General features: G+C 42.5%; 1 protein-coding gene across 1 annotated transcript in view; it reads left to right on the top strand.

The window, feature by feature from the left end:
* LOC147688567 (multidrug resistance-associated protein 1-like) overlaps positions 1 to 25,682 on the top strand; it is a 900,980-nt gene that overhangs the window by 750,637 nt on the left and 124,661 nt on the right. Inside the window, exon 26 of the mRNA XM_086941435.1 lies at positions 6,892 to 6,993. Within this exon, the coding sequence (XP_086797561.1) occupies positions 6,892 to 6,993 (102 nt within the window). The remainder of the gene's footprint in view (positions 1 to 6,891; positions 6,994 to 25,682) is intronic.

Genomic DNA, 25,682 nt, shown 5'->3' with positions numbered 1-25,682 from the left:
CTTCTCTCCAGCAGCCATGTTTAGCCTTGAAGTTGTCCATAACATGGCGCAAGCTTCGTAAGAAATGAAAGCCTTTTTACTTTAATACACATCCCCAAAAAGTGCATGTTAGAACATTGAATTGCTCGTACTCCTTTGTCCTTACTTCAATCCGCCTCACACAACAACAAGCATTGGCGGACGTGAATGAAAAAAAAAAAAAAAACGCGAGTGTGGTATCCGGGCTGGGAGGAGTGGGAACGTGCCGCAGCCAATAGAGCCTGTACTGAGACCTAGGGTGTTTGGTATTGGCTACTAGTTGTTGAGTGGGCGGGGCTGTGTGTTCCCCGCCGCTCTGTGTGTAGCTGTGCGCCGCTGCCGGCTGTAGGTGCTCTGTCTCCGTTTGGAGCTTCTGTCCCCCGGCGAGCACTGCCAAACAGCAAGGAGAGGAGGCAGCCTGGTGCCCACCTACCTCTCTGCAGGAGCCGCCTCTGCCGCTACCAGAGGAGCCGCCGCAGTACCGGCTGGAAGACCTGGACACGCTGGCCACAGTGGTGCGAGCCTGGTAAGGGGGGGGGGGCGGTGAGTTTGCCTGTATGTGTGTCTGTGTGCCTGCGTGTGTGTGTGTGTGTGTGTGTGCGTGCCTGCCTGTGCGCGTGTGTGTGTGTGTGCCTGCGTGTGTGCATGTGAGCACGTGTGTGTGCCTGCGTTCGTGCCTGTTCACCAACGCAAAAGCGTGCGCGTTCACGCACCCAAATCCAGCCAAATCGGCAACAGAGGCGCGTAACACCCTCCTGTCCCTAATTCCCCGAGACGGCTGACTAAAGTTGTCGAACTGGAGCATCCTATCGGATGCAACTCCAGCTCGACCTAAAAAACGGAAAAACCCACAGATTTCAGGGCGGCTGCGGGGCCGGACTGGGGAACCAAAAGCAACATGCTCAATCCAGCCGCGCTTTCCTCGTTCTATCTCCGTCTTTCCATGTATCTATTATTTCTTTTTAATTGTCGCCTCTCTCTCTTCTCCCTCCCTGATCTTTTGTCTAACCTCTTCCCCCTCTGTTTCTCTTTTCAACCCCTTCCTCCTTCTGCTATAAGCTGTGGAGAGTGACAGAGCGGTCCTGGACTTGCAAAACTGGCATCCAATATTTCCGAACTAAAATAAAAGCACCAAAACACACAGGTTTCGCAAAAGATCGCCACTCACTTTCTGTCAGTCACTTTGTTCCTGCGCTATCATTTTGCTCCGAGTTGGGGGTAATCAGGCAACATGGTATAATGGCATAATTTCAGATAAAACGTGTAATGCGAAATTCCTGATAGTATGCCAATTACTGAGCCACACGTGACATTTCGTCCCAACGTAGTCAAAAGCCCAAAGCAGCTCTGTTGGCCTCAGCCCCTTTCTCCCTAAACCCCACCCGTTCTTTACAAGCTGGTAGGATGGAACCCAGAGAGGGAAATGCATCCTTGATAAATGTAGCGATTTGAAGGTCATGAGTTGAATCCCATCAAGGCAGCCTCGTTCTTCCGAGGTTAATAAACTGAGTACCACAAATTGGGTACTAATACGATCTGTTACTCGTAAAACGCTTAGGATGAGTAGAAATGTGGCATAAAAGCAAATTGTTGTTATTTTCTAATGACTTCAGCTGCTGCTGTAACGTGGCTCTTAAAGGCTGCAACATAAGAGCTGCTTCCCTTCCTTCCATCTGCCTCCCCTCCCGCACCTCCATCCTAGATTTGGAAGGATGTCTTGTTTGTAACCCACTTCAATGCAAAAGAAGCAAGCCACAAGGTACACTCACAAGCATGAAGATCAGAAGCACCACAGAACATGTCTGCCTGTGACTGGGTCATTGAGTGTATAATGAGGAAGGGGCCGCAGAGTTGGGGAAGAAGAAAATTCACTGGAAGGAAGACGTGTGAAAGAACGAAGCGAGCAAAAGGCCAAGAGAGAGGACAGTGGCAGGAAGAAGAGACTGGGAAGGGAGAGAGGCAAGAAATAAGAGAAAAGAAGGGGAGAGGAGTTATATGTGAGGAAGACAGCAGCAGCTTTACCCCAGGCGAGTCTTGCGGACGGGGCAGTTGCCGAGGAGGGGGCATTTACGTAGGGAGAGTAGTGGGCACTGTGATCAGCCGTCCCTTTTCTTTTACTGTGTGTTATGTTATAGTGCCTGTCTAAGCGCCAGGACGCCCCTTTGCCGGGACAGCTGTGCGCTATAAAAATATAAATAACATAACATAACATAACATGATGGTTTGGCCTGCCTTCCCAGGCCGTCCAAGTGTCATGTGCAGCTAAGCTCTCTACAACCCCAGTTGCATTGCTGAGACAGCAGTCACAGGCTTCAAGTCTCGCTGGAAGCGCAAATGGAGGGCTCTCAGGCCAATCCTGATGCTGCCAGGGGGTTCTGGGAGTCTGTACTGGTGGTGGGAAGGAGGAGAGCAGTGATGTGGCGATGTAGCAGGATGGGGAGGTATACTATTTTTTATTTTTCTAGTTTTTTGTTGTAGTCGTTAGTTCCCCACCTCCCGCCCCACAATGCAGTGCGAACACCAGCCGCTTCTGAGGAGGAAGATGAATTGGGACAGGTAAAAGAAGAGAGTGACACACACTGGCACTATACCCCACAGTCCCAGCTAGCTAGTCCTATTCCCAGTCACACAGTCCCTGCTCCTGCCCCCAAATGTTACCCTGGCCACACAACCACTATTCCCTTGATAATGGTGAACTACCTTCAGGAGGTAGTGATAGTGAGGGCTGGATCGAAGAATAGAAGCAAGCAGGTTGCCGGGAACACTAATAGCTAAGATAGCAACTGGCTGAAGTCTTCTCATAGGCTCCACAGGGTGTCCTCACTCTAATCGATTCTATATTTCCAGATATTGATAACAAAGTGAGACCCTTGGCCATTTTCTGCCCTGCACAGCTTACAAAATCACGCCTTGAGTTAGTATACACAAGACACTATAGGGATGCCAGCAACTCCTTTGTACCAAAAATATTAAGTAATTATAGGGAAAAAAATGAGAACCTCCTCCCCTCCCCCTTTGAACCTCAGAGCCAGCACTCGCTGCTCAACTTACCTCAGAGGGAGGTGCGCAAAGTGGTTTGCTACCGGGCGAAAAATGGGTGCTGCAACTCCCCTCCCTCCCTGAGTTTGCCAGCTAGGCACTGTTGGTGTTGTGGTGACTGCAAGAAGAAAGGTCTTACTTTATTTTCCCCACCACAGCTCAGGGCTGCCATCAAGGCGTATTTTGCATTGGGGTGCACAGACAGCAAAATAGAGCATTGCGGAGCCTATGCACTACCACAGTCCTTACTGCATGCATGTGTCAATGCCATTGACAGAAGGTGGCGTTTGTGGGAGGGATACCAATGGTTTTCTTGGCACTGCAGATTGAGTTCCAAATTTAGGTTTAGCCATTAACGCGCTTTACATTTCTGTGCTGCACTATTATTTTATTTGCAGCCGCTATTTTTGGCCATTTATGTTTTTACAAAATCATAAAATGTCTAAATTTGTTAGAAAATGATTAGACATTTGAAGAGGGTGGATTACTGTCATGAGTCACATTCCAATGGGATTTTGTTACATGATGACAGTTTATATTTTTGATTAGGAAATGGTATTTAGAAGTGCCTTTTTCTACAATTTCAAGCTGTAAAATGAGTGCACCTTATAGTCACAGTTCGCTTGTCTTTTCATAGAACAGTGATAGATTAGAGTAATAGCAGTCACTTCAAATATAAAATAACACATTTAGCTAGATACTGTCAGACTAACAATTGTTCAGCAGCTACCCGGTTTAATGACGTCAGGTGCACCTGATACTCCTACTGCTTGTGCTATGTCTACATTGTTGTGGATTATACACAAGTAAATTTAATTATCATATCTTGGATTATACACAAGTAAATTTAAATATCATATGTTGGAATATACACAAGTAAGTTTAATTATCATATGTTGGATTATACACAAGTAAATGTAATTATCATATCTTGGATTATACACTAAGACATTTAAATATCATATGTTGGAATATACACAAGTAAGTTTAATTATCATATGTTGGATTATACACAAGTAAATTTAATTATCATATGTCCAAATCAATTCAAAACACGTCAACATTTCTAATAAAGGGCAACATACGGCCGGCCATGAGCTGTTGACAGCTTTGCTACTTATTTCCCTTCACACCCCCCCCCCCCGTATGGCTATTACCTCAGTTTATGAGTGAAAAGAGGATTGGCATTATCCCAAATTAACCACCTTTAAACACAACAAAACAAGAAAAATCCAGAAAACAGTAGTAATTCCTCATCCTTTACAAATGCACGATGACACAACTACCTAAACAATGCAATAAATGTAATAACATCTCTAAATCATCAAACCTTATCTCCAAGCTGTGTATATCTTTCACATGCTGGGGACTGTCTAGTTGCGATGCGTCAAAGTCTCTCCTCAAACTCAGCTGCGAAGAGTAGACATTCATGTGCCATTGAGTGTGAGGCAGAACTGTTTCATCCTCAAGGACACCTTAATCCAGGATCAAGGCAGCCTTGATGACGAAATGGGGATGGGGCTGGATTCAGTCCCATTTTGCCTGGATTGAACCGAGATTCACACTCTACCAAATAATTGCAGTACCTCAAAGTGCAAATTTCAGAAATTCAGGAGACTGCTTTGGCAACAATCTAACCAAATATAGACATCAAAGTGCTGGCTAGTGAGACATACCATGTCTTGCCTTCTGCTACCAATTTTCAACCATTTACTCACCACCAGTTGATGGTAGACATGCAAACTCTTAGAAAAAGTAACGCTCTAACATTGTTCCGCAAATGAACAATTACCATGTCTGATGAAACACAATTTTTAATAGTTTGATACAATTGCTCTATCTCAATGAAATGTACATTTGGTGTTAGCCTTATTAATCTTTAAAGTTTAAGAAGATTTATACCCACCTCCTTGTGCCCTTTATATGGTCCGGGATGGTAAGTGAACTCCAAGTGTTGCTTCTAAATCCTAAGTTATTCCCGTATTAAGGTGTGCACCCTTCATTTATTCAATAGATGTGCTCAGATGTACCTCTTAATAAAGATCAAGTTAACAAAACCTCATTCCAGCAGTACAGAAAACATATTTCATAAACTTAACTTTCAAGAGCCTTTGATATTTTAGTTGATAAAGCCAAACATTTTAGGGTGTTTTCGGACTGTTTTGACAATGAAAATACCCCAGGAAAGCAAGTATCTAAGGCCTCAATTGCATTCAGAATTTCTTACATTTCTTCCTGCAGCACCTCTATGGAAATACCCCTTCCATAAGACAGCATTCATCCATAAATTTCAATGTGCTTTTTCAAGTTGATGTCTGCGTGGTGGCCATGTGAGCCACTGTACATGTGTTGCTCCTCAGAAGCATCATATAAGGATGAAGGATACTATGGATAAGCTAATAATCAATCCATGTTCTCTTAAGTTCAGCTTGTTCCAGTGCTTTTTTATGTATCATTTCTTGTTTCCCTTGGTAACTTGTTCCTTTAAGTTGGGAATAGAATTTGGGTGAGCCAGATGATAAATGACGTTAATTTTAATGCTAGAATGTTTGAATCAAGATGTACAAAGCCATTTTGTGGTTGCAGACTCCGCAATTTGCAAAATCATAGGTTATGTGACTAGGAAATGTCTTTTTATATGCAGGATTAAACACATTATGTTAGTAAGAAAAAAACACATCACAATTAGGAAAAGATGTTTCAAGCAGAACCAGCTGGCACGGCCCGGGGGTGGTGGGCACAATGTAAATCTTAAAAATAAAAATAAACACTTATCTTGCTGCTGGGTCCAGTGTCTCTGCTGCTTCTCTCCTCTGTCGGACTCCAGGAACAGGAAACACTTCAAGGCTCCTCTGACCAATCAAAACACTGCAAAGCAGCGTTGTGATTGGTAAGCACCCAGGGTCCTCTGACCAATCATAATGTTGCATAACTTTGATTGGTAAGCAACCAGGCCCCCCAGAACAATCTCAACGTGGAAAACAGGGAAAGTGCGCATGACTGTTTGGTAGGTCCCAGAGGGCCAGCCAAACAGTCATGTGCACTTAAGAGTGGGAAAACCACTCCTCCTCTGCCCTACTCAGAGAGCAGAGCAGCCCCCCTGCCCTCCTGCAAAGCAGCACAGAAACATAAAAGGATAATAACTCAAAGTTATTATCATTTTATGTTTCCTTTATTTGCACTTCTTAAAAGCAGTGGGGCGACTCTACTCCACCATAGTGGAGGAGCCACCTCTGGTTTTAAGGAGTATCCTTTCCTATTTACCATTCATTATGGTATGTATCGATTGTTTGTGACAGCAATTACAGTCGCAAACATCAGTTACCAACTGATTCTCAAAGAGAGAAAGTCCCCTTTGAACTTCTTCCCCTTGTGATTCATATAAAAAACCGCCCTGTATGGGAATGTAAACAAAGGGATATCGGTCTGTTGTTTCTTACAGGGGATCATCCCTGTGGTGTAGCCAATCACAGGGGGCCACAAATAGCGACATTCATTCATTCATTCATTCCATTCCACAAATAGCGACATGCTAAATTTCTGGGAGCGGTTGGTGGCGCACAGTGTATGCACAGGAAGAGGTGGCCAGCCTTTAGAGAAGAACATGCCTGTGTGAAGTTTGTATCACACACCACTTGTGTATTTGAACAGCCTGAGTAGTTTCAGGTATTGCCACTTTGGACCACAGTCAGCATTAGTTGTGAATTTAGGTCTATTAAGTAAGATGACTAAGTAATCATAAAGGTAACTTTTCCAGGAAGCGATAAGACAAAATGTAATATTTGTACAATTTATCTTGAATAAAACTAAGTTTACATTGTTTCATGTGTTAAGCTGGTAGGTGCTTTGGGAATGGCAGTCTATACCGCAACCGAGCTCGAAACCAACAGTGTTGCCATTGAGCGGGTGAAGGAGTATTGTGACGTAGAATCTGAGGTATGACATTTTTATGTTTACATATTTACAAAGTGACCTATATGTTATCCTATATTTCTTTGAAACTCATGTTTGTTTAAATGTTATTTTGTGGTATTTTGTTTTTACTCAAAATGTAGACCATGCTATTTGTATAAAAAGATATATCTTAACATTTTATGTTGTATTAAATGGATTAATGGATTATCAAAGCATTTTCCTTTTACATCTCAATGCTTTTTGGAACGGATTGCCTTTCCTTTTGTGTAGCAAGAGCACCGTTAAAACAACAATCATTTTTATCTAAGTACATCTTTTAGAATTCTGTACCTATGTAGAAGTATTTCTTGTTCTGGTTTCACTGTGTACCGGACACTGCATTCCACTTTGATACAGATACCAGAGCAAGGGATCCTGTTTCACCAATATTCTCCTTTCTACATAAGCTCTCTAATGCTAAAATCTAGTCCAAATCCCTCTGCACAGTGCCAATGGCAATGGACCCTTATTCATCTATTCACAAATCCAAACATGCAGAACTGTTGGGCCAGTCTTACCTGTCATTTCCTTTTCGAAAAACAAAAATCATCTCACCTGACCTGACCTACCTACATTAATTCAACATATTTCCTCAGATGGTCGCGAAACTTCATTCCAGCAATACAGAGAACGCAACATTTTCAAATCGGCGGTTCTTTCCAACTTTGCATTCCCCAACTCCTGTTTAGCCGATGCAAGCTGCATCCTGTCACGTCTTTTTATAAGCTTTTGATTAAAAAGATAATATTAGTGTCTCAAATAATCATGAACGCAACTTTCTTTAGGGATAAAACACCTTTGTGTGAAGAATGACATTGTTTAAAAAAAAAACGTGCCAGCCTTTACGATCGACTTAAGTTGGATTTGTGTGGAGCATCGACTTAGAAGACACAAGCTAGGGTAGCGGACTGCCATGTGTAGACTGAGTTTACTATATAGTTATTAGAGTGTATTAATGTACTTCATACTAAAATAGTCAGTGTTTGTGCATGGATGAGAGTGAGCTTCGCACACTTAGGCTTAGCCTAAGTGTGCGAAGCCTGCAATGCTTCACGTGACATTTCCTGCTTTAAATTGATGGTCAGTGACTTGAGTTGACTTGGTCAGTGTGCGAAAGTGGCATACATCTTCAGCTGGCGTTACTGCTGCAGGTGGAAGGAGATCTGCCCATTCTGTACAGAATCTGCTCGGTTACTGTGGCTGCGAAGAGGTATCTACAGTATGACTTTGTTCAGTTCCCTGCTGGTGATATTTAAAAGTTAGAAAAGTTACAAAGGGTGTTGCTTCTCGATTTTCTAATTTGTCTAATAGAAGAATTCATTCCAGCTTCCTTTTGCAAACACTGATTCATTGGCCCACTCCTGCTCCATAGACGAATTAAGCGGAAAAGGCGAATAGGTCTCTTTCATTTGGGGTGGAGCAGAGAGAGGGACCAGCTGCTGGGAAGGAAGATGTCAAACCGACCACGTTTGATGACCTTTTTGCTAACTGATGAGCATGAGGTTTTACGTGCCAGGCAATGATATGGAAACTACTGAAGCGATGATGCAAGGAGACCATAAGGGTGTTTAGATAGGGTAGGACTGTATGATGAGCACTGTTTGGGCTTTATTGTGTATTCACTTATATACTATTGTTAATCGCTGATATATTCTTCAATATGAAGATTATTATAGCTCTATAGATTTGCAGCAGCATATCACGTAGTAAATTCTAATTAATATAAAATATCATCAGTTTTGTGTGCTCTGATTTTGTCGGTTTTATGGGGCCCCTTATTTTTCACAAGCAAGAAGTAGTAGTAATTAAGCTTTATTTCGATTTTAAGTTGCAAAATCATAAAAGCATACAGTAAAACAGGTATATACAATAAAAAGCATACATTAAGATAAAAGATACAATATTTATAAGTTAAAAGTATGAGACCAGTCTCATAGGTATCAGTCCGTCAATTTGATAACTTTCTATTTTGAGAAATAGAAATAGAGACTTTTTCCTTTGCAACTTGCTGTCGCTTAATTAAGATGATTAGCAGCATTCAACAGAAATAGGTTAAAACTTGCGTATTCATAGTAAAATAGGGCAAAAAAACTGCCTTTTATATTTACGGTTGCACAGACCCCGAGGTGGACAAATTCAGTCTAAGTTTATTCGATGACGAACAATACACTTAAGAAAATTAACTATTATAAGGACCAACCGCTCTCCCTCCAAGAGCTGCAAAAAAAGTAGTGCCGGGCGACATTGTCTATAACCAGTTAGCTGTAACAGTGGAACAAGCCATTTTTTCCTAAAATCATTATGAAATTTACAAAAAAGAATAGTATGCAAAGTAGACTGCATAGATATGTTGTCACAAGGACAAAGCGGAAGATCTTTAACCCAGTTGTTTCGAGTTGGGAATGCAACCAGTCGGTGGAAAAGGTTCATTCTAAACCTAACCAGAAGATAACGATCATAGCTCGTGATGTTTTATGTAAGGTAGGGCTGTATAGCGGCTGTCGTTTGAATCATCAGGCTGTGTGCAACTGATAGTTTCGTGATCTCATTCATCAGTCTCAGTTCTTCAAGGTGTGCGAGACATTTCACCTGTAGTGCCTTCCTCGGAAACTCACAAATTAAGGAGGGGTTATAATAATATTTGTCCCAACCCAAATCGTGAAAGAACATTTTAATATACGACAACCACCTGGATTTGTGAACGTTATCAATGGCTAGGCAATCGGAGAGAATAGACTGTGTGAGGGTTGCTTTTTCCGATGTCCATATTCTACGCCATAATAAGAGGGGTTCAAATTTTGCTAAGTCCCGTCATGTGTGAAAGTCCCAGCTCCATGTGACAAGCAAAGGTACCCGTACTCTTAGGGACCGAGAGAAGGTACCTCACAAAAACGTATTCCACCGTCTGTATACTGTCCGTGGCCACATAACCCCAGAGACCCACCCCGTACAGTGCCACAGAGAGGCAATTAGCTTTATAGATCATAATGATTTCAGGGGGAGCTCTCTTACCCAACTTCCTGGAAAAGTTAACAAGGGCCATAGTAGTTCTTATAAAAAGGAGTTTTCTAGTTTCTACTGCCGGTTTCCAGGATAGTTTGTGATCTATCATTATGCCCAGATACGGGTATTTCTTTGTGGTCGCTAATTTTTCCTGGTTCAGGTAGATGTCCCTCATTTTACGTTTATACCCAGTACCTGCCCTCATGACAAAGGTTTTACTGATATTAATGTTTAGGTCAAGGCCTGCCATAAATGTGGAATATCTATTCAAACCCTTTTGGAGTTCAAGGGGGGTAGGAGCTAGTATAACAGTGTCGTCTGCGTAGAGTAACGCGGGAATTGGGCAGTTATTCACTACTGGAAGGTCCTGGCACCCCTTAATCATCTCTCTTTCCAGTCCGTTGGTATATAATGTAAAGAGGAAGGGGGCCAGGACACAACCTTGCCTAACCCTTTTTTCTACTGCAAACTCCGCCGTTAACTCTCCTCCCAACCTGTAACGCACCCTTGCTGTTGCGTTTGAATAGAGTTCCCTTAAAAACTTGACCAGGTTCGATGGAACCCCCATATCCAACAGTAGTGACCAAAGTTTGGAATGGGAGACACAATCGAACGCAGACGATAAGTCCACATAAACCATATACAGGTCTCCTCTTTTGATGTGAACATACTTATCTATTAAGAGTGACAGGTTTAAAGCCTGATCAATAGTCCCCAATCCCTGCCAAAACCTGTACTGGAGATCTGAGATAATCCTGCCATCGTCTGCCCAATCCTGCAAATACTCAAGAATGACTCGACCCGCCACCTTGCCAAGGGAGTCTAAAAGAGAGATTGGGCGATAACAGGTTACCGACCCCCGATCCCCTTTTTTAAAAATGGGAACTAGTACGGATTTGGACCATGATTCTATAAGGCCTGTTGCACATGATGCATTCAGGACTCTGGTTAGGAGAGGGGTCCAGAGGTCCATCTGAGCTTTAAAAAGATCGATGGGAACACTATCTGGAACCGGTGCCTTCCCGTTTTTACTTGCTCTCAGAGCGAGAGTAACCTGGTCCAGTGAAAACTCTAAGACAATGGGGTAGGGGCTAACTATGTGGTTTCGAGGGTTGGGTTCCTGTGGGTTGACAGCCTCTGGATCAATCGCAAAGATCCTAGAAAAGTGGTGGACCCAATCCTTTTCATCTATTGCCACCTCTAATTTTGGATGATCAGTATTATCAACTAGGAAGGGGGACTTGACCACTTGCCAGAAATAAACAATATTTTTATGGGTGCAGCTTTCATGGAGTTGGTCCCAGAGTTGTTTCTTTACCTCTTCTTTCCTGTTCTTTAGTGCGGAATTGTATGTTTTCCTTAGACTCGTTATCTCATGGGGGATCCTGACTGATTTCCTTAGAGCAGTTTTTAGTTTTGAGTAGGCAACCGTACACTCATGATTAAACCATCCCTTCGTCTTCTTTGATTTGTGTTTGATTTCTATCCACAGGGCTTTGTTTATAGCATTAATAATCGTACCAAAATTAGAGATAACTTCTGTTTCTGGTGTATCTAGAGCTAAACATTTCATAATGGAGGGGAAGGCCTTTACTATCACTGACTTTGTAATTACTGTGGGATCTACTTTTCCCCATTTTAACGCATATCCGTTTATCCTATTCACTGTTATATTATTTTGTGCCAGAATAGAGCCAAGACTGCTTTTTGGGTTATGGGACAGTGGGAAAGAGATATTGAGTGTGTAATGGTCACTTAGTGCAATTGTTTGTCTGGTAAATACTGTATCTATAATCCTCTCTCCATTGGAGACCAGGATGTAATCTATAGTGGTTTGATGTCCTCCCCCATGAAATGTAGGAGCCATTGGTGACTCTTCGTTGTCCAGTTTATTTGCTTGTACCAAAGCTAGCTCAAACAAGGTTTCATTTAAATGACTACCTAGAGTAGAATGCCTAAAATGTGAGATGGGGTTATCATTCTCATCGAGGATTCCACAGATATTGCGATTACCAACTGGGCATGGTCCCAGATTAAAATCCCCCCCCCCCCAAATAATTACCACCTCTTTGGCTGTCTTCCTAGTTTTGGATAGTAATATAGAACGGATCAAGCATACCAAAGTCACTGCATCTCAGTCGAGGAGATTATTATAGAAGTTTACTATAAGGAAATTATCCCTTTTGTTTAAAGTTAAACTAAGAATCGGAAAATTAGGCTCCAGTTTAATAGGGACTATTTCAATTGTGTTAAGGAGGTTAGAGATGTAAATAGTTAAACCTCCTTTTGCTCTACCCGATGTTGAAGGTTGAGCAGGTGAAAAATAGGTTTTGAACCCATCTATATGAATCGCTTCAAGTGACCAGGTCTCCTGTAGCGCTAAGATATCAAACTTGTGAATAAAGGCCTTCCATTCATCATTTATTAGCTTTGATCGTTGCCCTGCTATGTTCCAGAATAAGACAGAGATTTGTTTCCATTCCCAGTGCATCCCACAGTACCTATTGTGGTTTTAGTTGTTGATTTAGGATTTAGGTCCTGTTGTGGGACAAGAACAGGATAAACCTGGTTTAACCCGGTGGGATTAACCAACGAATCTGTGGCTATAACCTGAATCTGTATGGATTTTGAATGAAGCTCAGGGACATTATGGTGAGGATTTGGCTCATTACTTGTAGATAACACTCTTTGTGGGCTGTCGACGATTTCCTTCGCTGAGCTCCGGAAATGAAGTCAGTCCCCTCCCTCCATGCCCGAAAGAGCCGCATAGCGGTTATAGACAGGTATAGGATGATTAAAACGATCCTCCTGATACCGGGATGGGGCCCTGGAATTTGTTATAGATGTCATTAAAGATCGGGGATAAAAGTAGGTCAAATCACATGGTATAATGCCATTACTTCCATTCTCTGAGAACCATTCTGTAATATAACTAACTGCTCTATGATCTCTAAAATTAATGATAATGATATCGCTCACTGTGTCTTTTGTTCTGTGGCCCACCCAGGGGAGACGCCGTACATGTAGAATTTCCCCAATTATGTTTGGAGGAAATGGTCGATTCTGGTGTAGCCAATATATGACTTTATTTTTTAGCTGAAAATAATCTTCTCTCTTCCCATCCTCTAGTACTGGAACTCCCGTGAGAACCACCACAAGCGTGGCAGTTCTACTTGCTGCCTCTTAGGCTTTTTTACCCCATCTGGACTTTCAAGGCCAGGAAGATTTTGAACATTTCCTGTAAGATGAGGTTTCCCTTCCATCTGTGCCTCCTTAGCCCTAACTTTATTGTTTTCATTTTGCCGCAATATTTTGGGGGATGGTGGTCTATGCGGTTTTGAATTAGTTATCTTATTTATTTTTACCTCCTTTTGAGCAGTGTAATTTAAGGATGATACAGCAATTGAAGGCATTGGAATAGTCTTTGATAAGTCCTTAATTAACCCTGTATTTTTTTCAATTACTTGTTCTAAGGTCCCCAATTGCAGCGCCATTCTTTTTAATCTCTCTATGAGAGGCAATAGGAAGATTCTGATTAATTGTTCGATACTTTCCATTAGATCGGTACTAGGTGTTTCTTTTATTGAATGGTGTTGGGGAGTAGCTAAGTTGGGTGTCATAGATGCATTAGGTAAAGGGCCTTTGGAAGATTTGCCGAAATCAGTATGGTTAATCTTATTTTTTTGTGGTCCGCTCCCCCTCTTCCTTCTTTTTTTTTGGAGGTGGTCCTTGGACTCGTGTGTGCTTCTTAGAGTTTTTAATCTCTTTTTGGGCAATCTCTACTATGGGTAGAGGTGTCTCTGCTAGGACTTCTACCTCTAATAACGAGTTAGAAAAGGAAGCTGAGGCGTTTGTATTCGGTTCACTGATTATGTCAATTGAAGAAGTTCTATCTTGCAGAAGTAGTGGAATGCTATCATTGCTAGATAAGTCGTGCCCCTCATTTTCAGTTTTTTTACTAGTGTGTTTTGAGATGACTAGCTGTATTGGACCCAAAGATGAGCGCTTGTGTTTAAGAAGCTCAACAGAGCGGCGTCGCTCGGCCCGTCGCTCGGCGAGTACGATTTCTCTTTCTATTTCTGAGGTAGCCCTGGTGATATATTTATCTAATGCTCCTCTATTTACCCCTCCTATCGATGAGGATTTTCCTTTAGAAACACACAAAGTCATAGTGCGTGCTAATAATAATGTAAGTCTAATTAAACCACTATAGGCCGCTAAATTAGTATCAAACAGTTAAGTGCTCGAACAGTGTTTACAAGAAACATTAACAATTGTGGGAAAATGATGGTTTACTGGATTAGTGTTCGAGCAGTCCCGGCCGTGAGATAAAAGGATAGGCCCAGCCCAGCCTCGTTTGGCCCCGGACGGCCACAGACGGCCCGCCCTTCTGTCGAGATTGCAAGCGGCGCAAGTACAGTCGCGCGCCACTAACCTGAGGAATCGGGCCAGCAGGAACGATGAGATGAAAGTCCCCTCGACTTGTCTAAACACCACACTCAGTGGTGAAGTGTGAGTCACCTTCTGAGTGAGTATTCTGAGAAGCCGGGAGGTGAGAAGGTTTTAGAAGAGCCGGAGGTTTGGATGTTGCCTTCTGGGTCTGGGTGATCCGCAAGACTCGGTTGAGGGACGGACAGAGATAAAACTCTCTAGTCTTTGAATGCTAACAAGCAGTTCCTCAATCCGAGATAACCGGATAGGTGAAGAGAAAGTTATCGTCACTTTCTCAAATGGCGTATTTTCCAATGAGGCTCTTCTACTCTCGGAAACAGAAAAGTAAATTTACTTTGTAGACTCTTGTTCTCAATAACTCTTGGGAACAATATTGTCGTGATAGGGTACAATAACAATGCACTCTAGTAAGAACTCTATCTTACGGAACTTGGGATCTTCAGGGGAATAAATGAAATCAGAACGCGTAATACGCGGGAAACTTGAAAGAAAGAAAAATACTGGGAAAGAAGAACGATCCCGTTCTTCTTTTGCAATACTTGCGACTTGTCGGAAGTTTTCTCCACTCCTCTGACCTCGCAGGCTTTTCTTCGGCGTAGACTTGGATCCGTTGACCACGCAGGCTTTTCTTCGGCGTAGGCTTGAATGTTTCTCTGACCACGCAGGCTCTTCGTCTGCGCTGGGTTTCTTCTCGGTATACATCTGGCGGGGACAACACCATCCGCCAATACCTAAACCACCATAACAATTGTCAAGCACCGACCTGTTGCAGAGGAGGAGCTTATATAGGCTCAGCCTTCTTTCCTGCGCTCCAAAGCCGCTTTGCCTTCTGGGATATGTAGTCCGTTTGGAGAGATCGCGCTATTTTGCCTTTTCTTCTTTTTCTCGCCGTGGTGGCGAGAGCGATCGCGACACCTTCTCCCGGGCTTCTCCCGGGATGCTCCCGCGCGCTCCAGCGCAGCGGAGGACTGAAATCAATATGTAGGGTGTGCGAGGACCAGTGGTCGTGGCTCGCAGACTACGCTGGACCAGGTGGTGTAGGTCAGGCAGGGACTCCTGGGAGACTGAGTCCCTGCAGCGCGTCTCTCCGCCCCTCAGAAGTCTCACAACAGAGTTCACTAGCACGGCAATCCGAACGATGTCTCCAGCCCGGATGAGGTGGTATGTTCTCTGTCTGTAGTGCGCAGCGGCACCCGTGAAGCGGTTGTGGCAAGTTGCAGCGTTAGTGCGCTAATCCAGACAACACTGGCAAGGGCTCCTCTCCACCAAGAGCAGTTCTGCAATAACAAGGGTTCCCCTGAAAGATTTGTTGAATTGCAAACACACTTAACACTTGTAAATACAACCTCAATGAAATAGTGCGAAACACCTGTCTGTTTTCATTTTCAGTGCAAAAATCATAGTTTACTCTGAGGGTTAAGGAAGCCCACTCAGATGTGAACCACAAATTACTGGGGTTCTCACAGCCTGACACCAGAAACCTGCGATGCGATGTGATGCAGACACAAATCACGCCCAGCTAGGTCTACGGCATGAAGAGGCACAGAAGGACCCCCCAGGCTCTAAGGAGACCAAAGCAGAGGGAGGGAGGGGGCAGAGTTAGAGCTACAGGATGAATATATCATTGCATCTCCGATAAAACAGAGCTATCATCTTCATCCACAGAGGATACTTCCAGTGTTTTAGTCCTGATAAAAAGGTAGGACAGAGTTTGAAATCTTGCTGCAAGTCATCCTAGGGGATAGGATATATGTTGGTAAAACTGAATGAACAGCTCTGTTGGGGGTATTCATTCCAATCTCTTACCCAACTATGGGCCATATGTAGGTAAATGGCATTTTCGTAAATACCGAATTTTACCGATTCGGTATTTACAAATTGGTAAATGTAGGTATTTTTACCGAAATACTTACCGAATCGGTAACATTCGGTAATTACCGAATCGGTATTTACCGATTCGGTAATTGCCATTGATTCCTATGGGCCTTGATGCCCATGGGAACCAATGGCAATTACCGAATCGGTAAATACCGATTCGGTAAAATTACCGATTTTACAAGGGGGACAGGGTGTCACTTTGACACCCTGTTGCACCCCGGATTCAGGCTAGTGTGCCATGTGACACACATACATGCCCTTAGGGCATGTATGTGTGCCACATGGCACAGGTGTACATGGACAGATGTGCATGTACACAGGAATTCGTTATTTACCATCAAATAGAATTTGATGGTAAATAACGAATTATTTAGGGCCTGTGGCACTGTTTTCAGTGCCACCTACATCCCATATTACTGAATCTGTAAATTTACCGAATCGGTAATTGACAGAATCGGTAAAATTACCGATTCGGTAAATTTACAGATTCGGAAATATTTTGGCCCCCTACATCTGAAACTCCAAATACTGGTCGGTAACGGACGAAATCGGCCGTTACCGACCGCTATTTGGCCTCCTACATATGGCCCTATGAGATTGACATTTAGCTCCCAAAGTCTCCAGCTTCAACTTTGGCAGTAAATAAGACCAGACAAGATAAATAACATGCATGAGTCTCATCTTAAATGCTTTCACAAAACCTCAGTCAAGAAACTGTTGTTGCTTTGACAGCAAAAAGGTGTTCACTTAACTTGGTGGAGAATTTTCTCCCAGAGAAAAACTGATGGTATGGTATGGGTGTTCATTGGTGAGACATTGCTTTTGACATGCAGCATGGTCGAGTGCCGCAGAAAGGGCCAGCAAAGGAGCTTAGATGGGTTTATTTAGTGGCACTTCAGCCATAGTTCCAACACAACTGACTTACAGAACTCCCCATTCTGTTCAAGCACACACATTCCACAACAGAATCCCATGGCAGGAAGGTTCCAGGATTCCGTACATGTTCGATCTTAATAACTAACAGAAAAGGAATGTGACATTAATATAAGCAACACAATTTAAAAATAATTAAGACCATACTTAAAAAAATAGACATCATGACCCAGAGAGAACCCTGGGCTCAAAAGACTAAAACGTTGTTGTAACCACCAGTGGGTCAGAGATGAGACTAAGGACCTAGAGAGCTCAGCATATGTAGTCTTTAAAATACTCCGATTTCTTTATCCACCTCCTAGAAGACAAATTATAGGAGCACTCCAAGCCTACTACCAACGACTCTTTACCCAAGACCTTATCATCATCATCCTTGTCTTCCCTGATCGTACCCTTTCTCTGCACTACGAGGCTGCTCAAATTCCAGATCCTTTCGTATCTTGCAATAATCGGATGAACTTCATGGGTGTTGTGACTTTGAACCTCAAAGCTGTACCTGTGGACACTCATATCTTCGCCAGATCACCCACAACCACTTCACCATCGTTTACACACTTCCTCCTGTTATACTCCATCGTCTTAGTTAAGAGGACATCATGCTCCTTCCCCTGACATTTTCTGTCCTCCTTGTTACATCAACCCTTCTTTCACACATCTGCCCTTGAACCAGTTTCTAATATTGCTTTCTGTCTTTCAAAAGCTCATAGAGAGTTTTTCCTGTTGTCTTATGAGGAGTGAGTTAATAGGCAACAACCCTGTTATGCAGCTCTTAATTCTCGTCCAACCCAGCAGCCTTAACTAGTGTAACACCCTTTTTGAGAGTTCTGTTAAACCTCTCTGCAACAGTGTTCGTCTCTGGGTGATACAGAGCCTACGTCTTATGGGCAACACCACATTCTTTCAGAAATACTTCAATTTCCTGTGAGCAAAATTGGATTCCATTGCCTCTTTTGTTTACGGGAACCCTTTGCTGTTAAATGTGACTGCCAAGAACTTTATCACTTCCTTTGAGCTAATTCTTCTAATGCTCTTGACTTTAGGTCTCTAAAGTAGAGACCCACCAGCACAAGCAAATAGGAAGTGGATTGTTGTCCCTTTAGTTATTCTACCATTTAATGCCACATCTTTCCAAGGTTGATTTAAAAGCTGTCACACACAGACATGGGAGGAACTCTAGTGCTGATTACTATGTTGCTGACACAGAACTCTAAACACTCTGTTACCGCCCTTACCACCTTTTCTATCAAACCAGGCCATCGGGAATCTGACCGACTTCAAGGTTAATCTTTTTGATATGTAAGAGATTTTGTGAAGCTTATGGAAAACAGGTGAAAAGATTAAATACTTTATGTAAACGCTCAAAATAAACTCCAGTTTGATGATGTTAGCCATCCCGGTTCACAAGATAAAGAAAACACTCTACTAACCTACTCATTAGTATCCTTTCAAACTGTACATGTGACAACTTGAAATGTTCTTTTGATATGTTCAAGGAACAATTTACTGCAAACCCAAACGAAACAATTTATACACAAGTAAACTAATGCAGACAAAAGTCAAAGTTGTACCAAAAGGTGTTCCTTAAACATGTGCCCATCACTGACAGGTAGTCACAAGGAATCTACAAAAGTCAACAGTACCCGCGCAATGTCACCTAAAATCACCAAGTGACGAGAGCAGCCTCTCTGTCAAAATCTGCCACTGGCCTTTCTACTCAAGTGTACCTCTCACAGACAGACTGTGCTCTTTACCAGCGATAATCCACTACACCCCTCTGTTACTGCTTTACTGCCTCATCATTTGTGATGCAACTTTCAGTCACTCTACAATTGACACTGTGCATCAGGTGCCATTGGTGGGTGGGCATTTCAAGGCCAAAAATATTCTAGGCTGTGTTCAACTGATTGCAGGGCCTGATATCACAGTTGTGCACTTGCAGCACCACATTGAAACCGCATAATAAGAAACAGAGAAAAGGACCAAAACCCAGCTATGGATTACATGATTCTAAATACATTCATAATCAACAGAATTCTAAAAAGGATCCATTTCCTGTTCATCATTCCATCAATAGTAATGGATGATTCTTATTGCTCATTAGGCCTCCAGGTTGCATATTTTCCGAAAGGCACTGAAGATTACTGAGATTTATGTTGTAAGGAGAAAACGTAAAAGCTGCAGAACTGACATGTGATGCCATTCCACAACAGAATGCTTATCAAATTCCAAGTTCCACTGACCACCCACCTCTTGATGTTAGTGGTCCATATCTTTCTTTACTTGTATGACTGCTTGATACAGGCGGAGTCAGACAGCAAAGAAATAGAAGCTCTACAAATGAACAGAAAGCTCAGCAACTGATGTAGCATTTAGTCAAAGTAAGTAAAGTGGAAACATTGGTTTTTGTCTCAACAAAAGCATTCAGTTGCTAGAAGCAGACGTCAGCTTTGGCTTCATAATGTCAAAGCAAGCAAAGAAGAAGCATAGCACCCTAGGTGCTCCTACAGGCCATGCCATTCGTTTTTTTATGCATGGTGATGGGATAAGTCTCCTTTTGCCCTAATGCAGTCTTGTTTCTGCCTCATACCAAATGTCCATATCCAATTAATCTAGCAAGAAGTGCAACAGTATCAGTAGACACAGGGCAGGAGTGAGTTGAACGAAAAGATTGCTGTGAGCCCTGGATGAAGTTATGTCGCAGGGTTTCCGTTCTCTCACAGAACTGTGCTCAGAGACCTAGAACCTGGGTGAGTCAGGGTGACCCAAAACTCACCTATGTTTCAGAAATCCCCTTACCAGGCTAGCTACAGTATCTCATCGGCAGTGAATACTTCCCGATGTCTTAGACAATCCAGAACATGAACTTAGAATACCTCAGGTATCGTGGAACACATGAACACTCTTTCGTTATATTATCATTCCAAACCGAAACTGGGAGGCAATGAGAACACGTGCAAGTTTGAAATGTTTATTTTTTCAATGCAACATTCTCAAACGCAGTATCTTGTATAATACCAACATACATATTATAAAAATCAAAGTCAGCAGCATAGTCACTAATCCATAGTAAGCAAACTGTGATAACATATTAAGATGCAAAATCTATAGAATTCTGTATCACCTATATTTCGCGCACCCTAATTAGCATATTATATTATATCTAAGAAGGTCTCATTTGGGCTTTAGCTGGGCGAACCCATACCTCAAGTTCTCAGTAGTAGGAGATCACATCAACAGCTACCAGCTCTCAGCATGTCCAGCATCAAGTGTGTTTTTCAATTCCCTGTAACTGTATCTTGAACTCACGTAAAGCCCAAAGTTGGCACAAACATTATTTGTGTTATGACTAACGTAGTGCGAGGATCAGGCCTACAATAACCTTGTGTTAGAGTGTGCAGCTCTCAGTGTGCAGACAGTTGTACCAAGTGTCCCAGGCACGACTGATATCAGTACAATAATATATTATTCTGAAGTAAATCACATCTTTCTTCTAGGTTAAAAGCTGTAATAACAATTAGGTGTCGTGTGCAAACCGAAGCAGAAAGAAAAGATGGCGTTTAAACTTTTAACAAGCACATGCTAACTTAACACAACCTATGGAAACGTAATAACCATATGACACCCCCCCAATGGTCCGAGGACGGTCAAAAGACAAATATATAAGCCAATACTCTATGAGAGGCAAGACTTGAAAGCAGAGTTCAATGATATTGAGCCAAGCTAAATGTATGTAATGTATGTAAAATTCAAAAAATACAAAAACTATGTATGAATGCCTATAGTGGCCACACAAAATATAAAAAGTCGAACTTGAGGCCTAAATACAATAAACAGGCCTTGAACATATGAAAAAATTTCGAATGTTCGTACTGAAATTGGCACCATTCAGAATTACTAAAAAGTCACGTGCCATATAGATGGAAGTATTCAAAGTCATTCCTCGTTGAATGAATATGCAAAATATGTAGCAACAGCTTCCAACATGAAATCACTGTCATCATCCGAAAACAGTTCAGCCATCCAATTAAGCAATGGGAAAGAACATACGTGCTCCTCCAGTACTGAATCCTCTAGCATCATCAGAGGACAACTCAGTGGGTTCTCGAGAACGCTTTGTGCCAGAAAGTCATGCGCTGCTGCGAATATGTCCCACTGACCCATTAGTCCATGCATCGCTGCCACAGCCATAACCCTTTCGCCAGAACAGACCAACTCATGAGCCACCTCGGGGGACATCAGCTGATCAAAGTCGACGTCAGGAGAAGTCGGTAAACAGAGACACAAATCAATGGCCCAGTCGAAATCACAGCTCAGGCAATGAAACACAGGCTGGACACAGGTGAAATAGGAAAATCTGAAAGATAATCCAAAAGCCGTGCTTAAAGTCGCAAGCGGCAGGGATCCATAATAATCAAGCATCCGGTTGCGAAACTGCATCAGTAGGTGCTGTGCGTTTCCTTGCGCAGGATGGGCATCCATGTTTTATGAAATAAAATATCACCAGAACGCCTGCAGCCAAAGCCAGCAAAACAGGAAATCCGCCAAACAGACTAGCGAATATAGAATGAAAGAACGCAGGGATGATACCAAATACTTTTTCAAATGTAGTCACAAGACCACTGCTAACCATTTTAAAAAAATGAGCGAGGTTGGATGTGGAGAAGGCATTAAAGATTTGATGAACTAGCTCGCAAAAATGAAACGGCAAATCAGTACTTAAAAGAGCTTGTACTTCTGTGCGTGTGTTTGCTATGTGAAGGACATAAGTTTCACGGGCAGAGCTCAGGGCCACCTGTTTTTGAGACAAAAGGGCTCTTATACGGCCTAAACCATTGAATTCAGCTGTCAAGGTTGGTATTCTCGGCCAAATTAAAACTTCTGAATTCCCATGCGTGGGTGGATACAACACATTCTTACAGCAAACGACCCTTTCAGACACTGTAACCACATATCCGATTCCAGCCTCTAACCCACAACAAAACTCGTTATTTAAAAGTAAATAACTACCGTTGGACAACAACGTGAACGTGGGAACTATTGCTGGAACTGGGGTCCCTTTCAAAACACAGGCCAAATTCGGTTTGTCCTGATTGCAAGAACCATGCAACTGGATGTGTCTGCAAATAAGTGAGCGGTCTGGGGACTGTGTACATTCTTCACCATTCAGATTCACTTCATTCCCATCCTTAAGACATCTGTAAGTGTATGGTAAAGACCATGTCTCATGGAGGAAAGCACTGCCTAATGGTTCATATCGCCCAATGGCAATATATTTCATACAATTCGTAAATTTATACAAAGCAAAAGGTAACGTTATAACACCATGAATAAGCCATGTTGCTGCAGTTACTTCAGCCACCGAAAATGGCAGGGATTCTAATTTTTCAATATGTAACATAGAAAATGTAGCATCTCTCATTGACAACATGCGCTGTTTTTCAGTCAAATTAAACGGGGCAAATAATGATGATATGTTCAAAAAAGTCCATGGCACTCGACCAGACTTAAGAGTCTGTAGTGTCCACGCAAACTGCATCACAGAACGCAATTGATTTTGACCATGATACAACACGGATACTTCATCATGTACTATGTCGACAACAGAAGACACAATATTATTTAAAGTGTAAATTCGGGAAGAAAGCGTGTTAATGCTGTTATCAACCACTGCAAGCACTTTTTCCAAATTAGCTTGATCAATAGCCCTTAGGCGTTTTGCAGCTTCAACCTGGTTAACTTTCCAAATTTCATTGTAAATTGCATACAGGAATCGCTTAGATCTACCTTTAGCAGGGCCTTTTATAAAATCGTTTAAATCCACTTTATCATGTAATTGAGACAAATGTAGTTTAACTGCAGCTAAAGTAGAATGCTGTAACCAATTTTGACACAGCTTACCGACAGAATAAGTCGTGACAGAATAGTCTCCCTCAAAACGTGGATCGGGCCTGAGTTTTGTGAATCCCTCAGCCAAACCCATAAAACGGCGCTGGCAAGAATCAGCACTTTTTTGCCATACCAGCCAACCCTTGGAATCCAAACTGGAAATGTCAAAGGATGAATTTTGTAAAAGAGTTTGCAACTCTTGAATGGAGGAATCAGTGAAATTACCCCAACCTGTATATTCATTTAAATCTGGGATGGTTGGTGTATTTAATTTTTTAGAAGTAGCCAATCCAAAGAATGTTGTCTGGAAAATGGTAGAATTTAAAAACAACATGTGATTCGGGATGAGACATGCACGGTGCAAAGCATCAGTGCCTTGTACCTGCCAATCTTTGGTACCCCAAACCGATTTAAGGTCAATTGTTCCTTTCCAGAACTCGTAGCCATCTACAGCCAACCTGTCTAAAAAGGACTTCGAATACAGCAATTTTGTATCGGTAAGTCTAACTTTGGAAATGGGCTTTTGTGTCATTTTAAAATAAAATGACTCGGGATTAGACTGATCAAAGTCTGTAAAATATGTATATTTTTTCAGAAATGTATTGGAACTGCCACTGAATGGAGCAGGGCAATGTTCCCATTGTGTATAATTCACAGCAACCCTCCTGGAATTTGTCTTATGTAAAAAATGATTACCATAGTGTTGAAAACAAAACAAATCACCATAATTAATAGAATCAGTATACAGATCCTCAGCATCGAAGGCAGCATAATACTTTAAATCAGAGAATAATGCTTCTACGGCCTGAATATCCCAATCATCAGAACGTACATTTTGTTTAATCACATCTCCCATGTTTACTCTAAGCACATTTGGAACATTAATCACTTCAGTAGGCCCATGTATCTGAAACCTAACCGCATCCCACACAATCCCGTCAAGGACAGGCCATGCTGTAATGTTAACTGCCTTTAAGTTTCGTTTCTGTCTGAGCGCAGAATGTGAAGAGGAGAGAGGGTTCAATGTTCCATTAAGGTACCGAATTCCTGTTCTTTCTTTAACGTAGTGACCATCGATCAGGCGGAAAAAATAAAACACAAAACCAATTGACATAAAAAGATAGAATGAAAATAGGATCAACCAAATGTATGTCCAAGGCGGAATTAAAAAATGTTTTTTGAACAACGTGGCATATCTTGCAATGTTTGTGGGTTTCTTTGATGTTTCCGAAACAGAGTCAAAAGAGAATCTGGACTGGCCTGCCAAACGGGTCTGCAAATCAGGCATCGATAAATCAGCAGGATAAGTGTAGGTTAGCTCATCAATGTTAGTATCAGGAATAGTATTTAATAAAGGTCTGGATATGGTAGGCATCTCGAGGGACACCTCCTGTTCTGCACCAGATGTAATAGCCAGCACAGAGTGCCTCACCATGGAAGGACAGGATACAGCCGGTGTCATGCTATGAAGAATCGGCCACCCTGTGTGTCTTGACATTGTCAATAGAAATAAATCTGTTTTCCTTACGACCTGGAAGTGGTGGTAAAATGACTGTTCTTGTGCCCTTCACTCCAAGTACTCGGACTGGTGCTCGATATGAGAGACCAAACTCTTTTTTGTTATCGATCTTCTCTCGAACCAGTTCTCCAACTTGGGGTAGCCAGCCAACTACCGGGATCTGCAACGCATCATCCGATGTGGAGGGCAAATGTTCCTTTGCAAGACTGTCTCTGGTCTTTTGTAGATTCTGTAAAACATTGCAATGTTCATCTACGTCAAAGGCCCCGGCCTGGGCCTTGTAGTCCGGCCCATCAAGGTCAGGTACATACATCTTGATACCAAAGAGCATTTCGTATGGGGTCCGCCCACCCAGAGACCTTCTAGGGAGATTATTAAGCGCACGCTGCACGCCTATGAGGTGGGCTAGCCAGTTTCTACCAGTGCCTATAACTCGGGCTGTCAAAGATTGCTTTAAGTCGCGGTTCATTCGTTCTACTACACTATTACCCTCGGGTCTGTAGGGGCTTGAAAACTTGACTTGGACTCCCAACGAAACCATAGCAGCCTTATATGCCTTAGAGGCGAAAGCCGGACCCTCTTCCGAATGGAAAGTACCACAGGCAAAAATTCCCACAAAGACACGCAAATCCTTAATGACAGTCCGTGAATCAGCGCTTCAATGCGGCCATACCCATACAAAGCGTGTGCATGAATCAACTGCTACTAAGATGTACTTAAACACAGTATCAGAAGAAAAAGGACCGCAGTGATCCAAATAAACGCAACCAAGCGGTTTATTAGAGATGTACAACTGTGTCTGAGGCGGACGCGCAGCAGTAGAAGGCTTAATCTGCTGGCAAATGTCACATTGAAGAACATATTCACGCGTCTGTTTGTACAGACCCCGCCACCAGAATCTCTGTTGTAGCTGAGTTACAGTGGCCGAGACGCCCGCATGCGCAGACGCCACACCTTCATGTGCCGCTGTAATCAAAGCAGCTCTGCGATCCGAGTTGGG

This window comes from Lissotriton vulgaris, chromosome 10, assembly GCF_964263255.1.
Source record: "Lissotriton vulgaris chromosome 10, aLisVul1.2, whole genome shotgun sequence".
NCBI lineage: Eukaryota > Metazoa > Chordata > Amphibia > Caudata > Salamandridae > Lissotriton > Lissotriton vulgaris.
The sequence above is the reverse complement of the archived record's forward strand: the minus strand, read 5'-3'. Positions and strand labels throughout refer to the sequence as shown.